At 47.0% G+C, this 7,129-nt stretch overlaps 1 protein-coding gene across 1 annotated transcript; it reads right to left on the bottom strand.

Annotated features, from left to right (window-relative positions):
* Positions 1 to 3,700: 3,700 nt before the first annotated feature.
* Positions 3,701 to 6,426, bottom strand: LOC103052663 (leucine-rich repeat neuronal protein 1-like). The gene has a single exon (XM_025163654.2). It carries the CDS (start codon positions 6,309 to 6,311, stop codon positions 3,795 to 3,797), a length of 2,517 nt encoding a protein of 838 aa, XP_025019422.1. The 5' UTR covers positions 6,312 to 6,426; the 3' UTR covers positions 3,701 to 3,794.
* Positions 6,427 to 7,129: the final 703 nt, after the last annotated feature.

The raw sequence follows: 7,129 nt of genomic DNA, 5'->3' as shown, positions 1-7,129 counted from the left end.
ACACCTAGGTTGGAACAACTCTCTCAACTACCCTAGCTGGTTCAGTCATAATACACTATGACTGAAACTAGTAACTAAATTTTACCCTCGTGCGTTGCACAAACCCAGCCTGTGTAAATGTTACAGTGGTCCTCTTCTGGATCTCTTTAAGCCTACTGTGCCTGGATCTGTAGTTTGCCCAGTCCCTCAATGGTTAATTTCATCATTGTACTCTCTTCACTGTTCATTGCCAAAGCTGCACATCACTTGTTGAATCCAGAACCCATAAATGGCTGATGGTGATCACCCATTCCTTCTACCTAGCTAATATTACTTTATGGTAAGTTTTGCTAGGCTTAGCCTTTTTTCCTAGCACAGCTCCATCGTGGAACAAACAGTATAATAACAAAATGAAGGTGCTTCTGATGACACAAGACCATCACAAAATGATGTCTCTTCCTTACCAGGAATCATATATACGCAAATGGATGCTCTAAGGCTACGGAGCCATTTGCAAGCCACCAAATTTCTGTTCCCCTTAGGACAGGAATTTGGCTGATTAGGTAAAATTGCTTCCATTCACTTTCTTGATCCTAAGGTTGCCATCTAGGTCACATTGATCTGTCATCATCAAATGACAGAACTGGCAGAATTCTCATCAAATGCAACTCTTGCATATATGGCAGTATGTCCCTGGCCACCAGTCTCTCATTCTATACTTTTGCCTTTCTAGCAATATTACAAAGCCCCTCCTAGTCTAAACCATATGGGTGATTTATGCTTCCTGACTCTCAGACTGCCCCATCAGTTTCTATGCCCTGTGATGTTTCTAGTCAAACCAAACTAGAACCAAACCAAACTGACAAATTGTCATTACTTCACAGAAAGTGGACTGCCAACATTGACTGTATGAAGCATACGGAAGGATTTTGACCTTGTGCACTGTTGTCCCAAGTAAGCCAATCGGCAGAGGTTTCAGTGCAGCAAGCACAGTACAGTATACAGTAAATGGTCATTTTGTAGCATGCACTCTGCATCTCCAGTCTTGACTTCAGAGTCTGTGGTTCCTAAAAGCAGAAGATTGTCAACAAAGCTAGGATTCAGGACTCTTAAATCCAGGCTGTGTTGGTTTCATTTTAGAAACTGAATAGATGCTTTTTCTGAACTGTTCTACCTTTCAGGAGATGATGGGAGTTCTAATCTCTCATATCCAGATGGTGGGGAAGGCTGATCTGGTCCTTCTCTTTATATTAGCAGTCAGCCAGTTTCCTCCAGATTCTCACAAGCAGGGTGTAAAAGTGATGGAGTTCCCCTGCTGATTGTCTCCTACAGCTAGCATTTAGATGTATATGATAAGAGATATTCCATCTAATAATTGGATATACTAATAGCAAACTCATTCCAATTGCTGATTATTATGTAGCTACTGCGTAACAACACCACAAGAAGCTGGTATCAGCAGACATGGGGAACTAAGAAGTTTGCAAAAGTGCATGCGTGTTTTTGTGCACTCTCTCTTTGTCTCTCTCACACACTCTCACACATACATAAATTAGGAGAAAAAAAAACTAAAGGGGGGGAAACCCCAAATCAGCCCACTGAGGACTAAGCATGAAAAACCAAAGAGGGAATGGAGGGCAGAGCTTAGCTGTCTGCTCCCCTGAAACTTTCAATAGGTGGGTTTCAAAGTCCCATTTTTCAAAAAGCTCCAACTCATAATAATATTTATATTGTTTTTCTATTCTGGTAGTAGAAATGGTGTTTCTGAGCAAAGGGATTGAACTGACTGAAGAAAGAATGGCAATGATATCAGCATTCTGCAGTTCACCAGTTAGTTGCTAGCAAATCTCAGCGAAACCCTGTTGATAAGATAAGAAGTCTGGCTCCTGGTGCTTTCTAGCCTCCTCTGGTAACAAGAGCGAATAGTTTTGGCTGAGACAATATCCAACCCAACAAGTGTCAGGCCTGGGCACATGGAGCAGGGGTAAGAAACTCATAGTTCGGCTTGCCTGCCACCCTCAATCCCTCTTTTGTGGCTTCCTAAACCTCTTAGAACTGGACTATCAAAATTCAGTGAGAAATTGCTGAACATGAGCGGGGGGATTTCCTGCCAATTTTAATGGAAACAAAATAAAGTATTTGAAGCCTTCTGGTTTGTGAAGTGAAACTGAAGAGGAAAAGAAAGAGAGAGAGAGAGAGAGAGAGAGAGAAAGAAAGAAAGGAAAGAAAGAAAGAAAGAAAGAAAGAAAGAAAGAAAGAAAGAAAGAAAGAAAGAAAGAAAGAAAGAAAGAAAGAAACCCTGAACAATACCTTCTCCATTGAAAACCTCACTCCCCAGTACTTACAGGGTATTACAATAGCTCTTGAAAGTAGTAGTAAAAGAAAAAAGTGGGGACCGCAGAAGGCTAAACACTTTTCTGTAAGTGATGTGGAGGGCTAGCTTGAGTTGGGGCATGCAGAGGCTCAGCCAAAGACAATTTGCTGCTGCACAAGGCAAAAGACAAACCAGTGAAATAATAAGATGGTGTCTCCTCCCCAGTCTTTGACTGTCACATCAGTGACGGTAATAGGATGGTGTTCTCCTTTGTGCCAGCAGCACCAGCTTGGTTTATCAGCCCCAGGACAGACCGCAGCATACTCAGGTCTGTCCTCTGACAGAACAATTTTGGAGGATGCCAACACTGCCTCTCACCATCTGCACCTGAGGCCTTTGTCTCACTCTGCCCAATGGTGACACCATCTCTGGCCCCTAAACCTGTTTTTAATTGCTCAGACTCCTAGGGCAGTGTTGTCCAAACTTGGCCACTTTAAGAATTCTGGGAGTTGAAGTCCACTCATCTTAAAGTGGTCAAGTTTGGACAACACTGTCCTAGGGCATATACTTAAGGGGCTCTAGGCATAAGCAGAGTGCTTTTACATTGCCTCTCAATAAAAATAACCAACCTCCCTACCTGAGGAGGGAAGGATGGATTTAGAAGGCATAAGAGATTTCTGTTCAGACTTGATTTTGCTATTTTTGACTCCTGAAAAGGGACCCTGTAATCTTGCTCAAAGGAGAAGCAGTCGTATTATCCCCAACATGTCCACTAGAGGGCGGCATAACCAATCTTCTGGGGTGAAAGCAAAAGGTGGGTGAGGCTGTTTTCACTGAAGCTCCTTCCCCAACAAACATGTCCACACATTTTAAACTTTGTCCAACTTAATTTTATTCTTTCTTTTTTTTTTACCTGCCCCCCAGGGGCTACGCTGTCCCAGGGGCCCTGTCATCTGCCTGATACTCCCCTCCCTACTTGGCTACAACTACACAGTGAGACCTTGGCTGAAAAACGTCCAAGTTCCTCGTGCCTTCTACAGGTGGTACATACGGTGCACAGGTGAGTACAAGGGGCAAAGAGGCAAGAACCTGGACTGGGAAGGACTGGAAACCCAACTCTGACATCCTAAAAGCCACAGGGAGGAAAGGTTTCCCACCAATGGCTGGTGTGGGTCTTCCGGGCCGTGTGGCCGTGGTCCGGAAGTCTTGTTTCCTAACGTTTCGCCAGCACCTGTGACCGGCATCTTCAGAGGGCAGGAGCACAGGCAGGAGCAGTGTCTGTGGGGCACAGAGAGAACTGCTCCTGCCTGTGCTCCTGCCCTCTGAAGTTGCCGGTCACAGGTGCTGGCGAAACGTTAGGAAACAAAACTTCAAGACCACGGCCACACAGCCTGGAAGACCCACACCAGCCATCGTATGCCGGCCGTGAAAGCCTTCGACAATACATTTTCCCACCAATGTCTGTGTTGAGGTATGGGTGCCCTGTACACCTCAAGTTCCTTCATGGCTGCTGCCACAGGTAAGTCTTGGAAGTGTCAATTTGCCCAGGAGGGGGTGGCAGCAAAACTGTGTGCCCTCCTATGGCAGAGGGAGGTGGCAAGGTGGGTGTGGGTGGAGCCAGTTGTGCTAATGGAGCCATCGGAAGGGGAGGGTCTCCCTCAGCATCCCACAGGCTGATCAGGGGAGGGTAGACTTCGTTGAGTGGGATGGCGGCTGCGTGCTGCATGTACTTCTTAAGCGAATGGCGACACCCCTTCTCCTTGAGTCGGCGAGAAGCACAAAGGAGCAGGAGCACAGCACTCAGGGCTGCTAACAAGGAGCCGGTGACAGCAGCCAGGGCTGCCCCTCCTGCCCAGCCTCCCATCAGCTCCACAGAGAGGGAGGCATCCTTGGTGGTGACATTGAGGCAGGCGTGCCGAGCGTGGGGCAATAACCAAGCAGGTGGAAGAGCCGCAGAGGCTGCCACAGGACCTGCCATGGGTGCAGAGGAGGCTTTGGAAGTTCCCAGAGAAACCACAGTTGAATGACTCGTGAGAGACAAGGAAGGACCCCTGGGGATTGCCAAAGAGCTCAGAGAAGACTCAGAGGCACCAGTGGTGGTTGTAGCCATTTCTGAAGAACTCACAGAAGGTAAGGGAGAGCTTGTAGAAGCTGCTAAGGCAGAGGGAACATCAGCGTAACTGGCAGCAGCTGAGGACTTGGGAATCGAAGACATGACTGTAAGGCAAATCTCGTAACGGGTGGCAGGCTGCAGGTGCGTGAGGTTGTATTCCCGGATGCTCACAGGAACCCGTGCGGTGTAGGTGAAGTGGGGGTTATGGATGCTCATGGTAGCTGATGACCAGGGTGGAGGAAGTGGTGGGTGGGCGGTGGCTGATTCATCTCCTCTCTCATTTTTCTGCCCCTCTGTGTAGGATGTAGTCCACTCCAACACCACAAAATGTGACTGTACCTTTTTGGCAAAGACCAGCAGCCTGGCAGGAGTTACAGGTCTTTCTCCAACGACATTGAGGGACAGACTGTGGCTGGTAGAGGCCAGTTCATTCCAGGCCACACAAGTGTAGACTCCTGAATCTGCTGGGTTGGCTCTGCTAATCTCAAGGGTTCCCCCAGCCCTAAGATGCATCTTCCCTGACCCAGCAGTCACTTTTTTTCCAGAGGGTAAGATCCAATGGAATTGTGGTGGTGGCTCTGAACTGGCTTGACAATCCAGAGCTACTGTAGAACCAGATGATGCCTCCAGGTGCTCTGGAAGATTGGGTGAGATTTCTGGCAAACAGCCTCCCCCTCTGACATTTTTTAGGGCTTCTTGGAGCTCTTGACCCATGGCTTCTGAAGGTGAAGTGCAGAGAGTAGTTTGGGACTCAATCAGCCGAATATGTCCTGTGGCCCATGGTTCCCAGTTCTCTGAGCAATCGCAGCGCAATGGATTTCCATAGAGACTGAGTTCAGCCAAAGCTGGCAAGGTATCTCTCAGACCTAAGGGGAGAAAGCCAAGGGCTGCATTGCTGATTAGCAGAGTGCGAAGAGCTGGCACCCCCTGGAAGGCAGCTGGGTGCAAGTAGGAGAGATGTGGATTGTTGCACAGCTCAAGCTTAGCCAATTCTGGAAGATTCTCAAAAGACCCTTTGTGAATGCCAGTAAGTTCCTCCATGCCATTGAGGCTCAACTCTTCCAGATGCAGCATGTCCTTGAAGTCTCCTGTCTGAATTTCTGTGATAGGATTTTTGTTGAGATCCAGGAATTTCAAGAGAGGTAGGCCTCCCAGTGCCTTGGTAGGAACATATGAAAGGTGGTTATCATAAAAGGAGAGACTCTCCAGGTAGTCCAGGCCTTGGAAAGCATCAGGGGGGATTTCAGTGAGCTGCATTCCAGCTAAGACGAGGCTATGAAGCCTTTCCAAGGGCTGAAAGCTCCCCCCCGTTAACTGGGAGATGGGATTCTCTCCAATCATAAGGATCTCTAAGTTGGGGAGTGGGAGGAACCAACGGTGGTCAATGGCATGGAGACGGTTGGCATTGAGGTGCAGCCGGAGCAAGCTGGTTAAGCCCGCAAAGGCCAATGGCTCAATAGAGGAGATACAATTGTGGTTTATGTAGAGTTCCTCTAGTGAAGTAAGGTCACTTAAGCAGTGGTTAGGAAGCTCCTCCACCTGATTCTCTTCCAAGTAAAGTGTAATGAGATGTGAAAGGTTAGCCAAACCAGCATCACTGATTTTGGAGAAGTGGTTTTGGGAGAGATCCAGCTCAGTCAAGTTGGACAAGTGTTGGAGCTCCCTGTTAACTTTGGAAATCTTATTGCTCTGTAACAGAAGGACCTGGGTGTCTGAGGAAAGATTGCCTGGTACTCGGGTAAGCAGCAGATCATTGCAGTCCACTGTGCTGGCCTCATGATAAATGGATTGGGGAGTGAACCATGGGCGGGTCTCGCAGACACACTGTGGGGGGCAGGGGTGAGTGGCAGACGGTGATCCTTGTAGAAACAGCAACAGCAGAGCATACAAGGGGAGACAGGACATGGTGTTCTCCCCTGATATGAGCCTTCTTGACCACCCACAGCTTGTGGCGTAGCTTTGGATAAAAAGGATGACCCTGGTCCGTCAGATGAGCTCAGAATAGCCTCTGGAACTCTGTCATCTCTGGAAGAGAAAAGGAAGGATGGATATGAAAGTACAAGGTTTCTTAGGATAAACATGTATTCTGAAAGAGAATCAAAGCTTTTGAGATTCTAGCCAAGGAGCAGTCAGCTAGGAGCTTGAGGAGGTCATGTGGTCTTTAAAAGTTCAAAGAGTTTCTCCAAACTCTGTAATTGGTGGCAGCATTAACAGGGAAAGGAGGAAATAAACAAACAAGCACATGTCATATCAACTAGATTTAATTTTATTCATTTTACATGTAAATTATGTAAATTATGTACATGAACATCAGTTTTTGTCCTTTCCCTGGCCATGTTTTAAAGTGCAGCCCCTGAGGATACCACCTGTAGGCCAAATGTGGCCTTCAACCCCCCAAAATGTGCACTTGCCCTTATAGGCGCTAATTTTTTAAAGAGCAGGTTCCTACTCCCTGTTATTTTACAGAACAAAAGGTAGATAGCATCTGGCAAGGGCCCAGAAATTACAAGCAAGAACTGTGCAATCATCAAGCTGTAATTTACAAGTATTGTGATCCTTACAGCTCTCCTAGTCCCTGTTTTTGTCTCACATTGTTCACATCCATTTCCCAACTCTGCTCTGAGCTGATGGGTTCAGATTTGTTTTAGTTCTTACATTTCAGGACAGATTTAAATCATAGAAAGTCTGTGGCCTTAGAGAGCTTGTATCAATTTTGCCACATA

This window comes from Python bivittatus, unplaced genomic scaffold, assembly GCF_059951505.1.
Source record: "Python bivittatus isolate LINGU-HERP-01145 unplaced genomic scaffold, Pbiv_v1 ctg000220_np1212, whole genome shotgun sequence".
Lineage (NCBI taxonomy): Eukaryota > Metazoa > Chordata > Lepidosauria > Squamata > Pythonidae > Python > Python bivittatus.
This window is presented reverse-complemented; position numbering and strand designations above follow the sequence as displayed.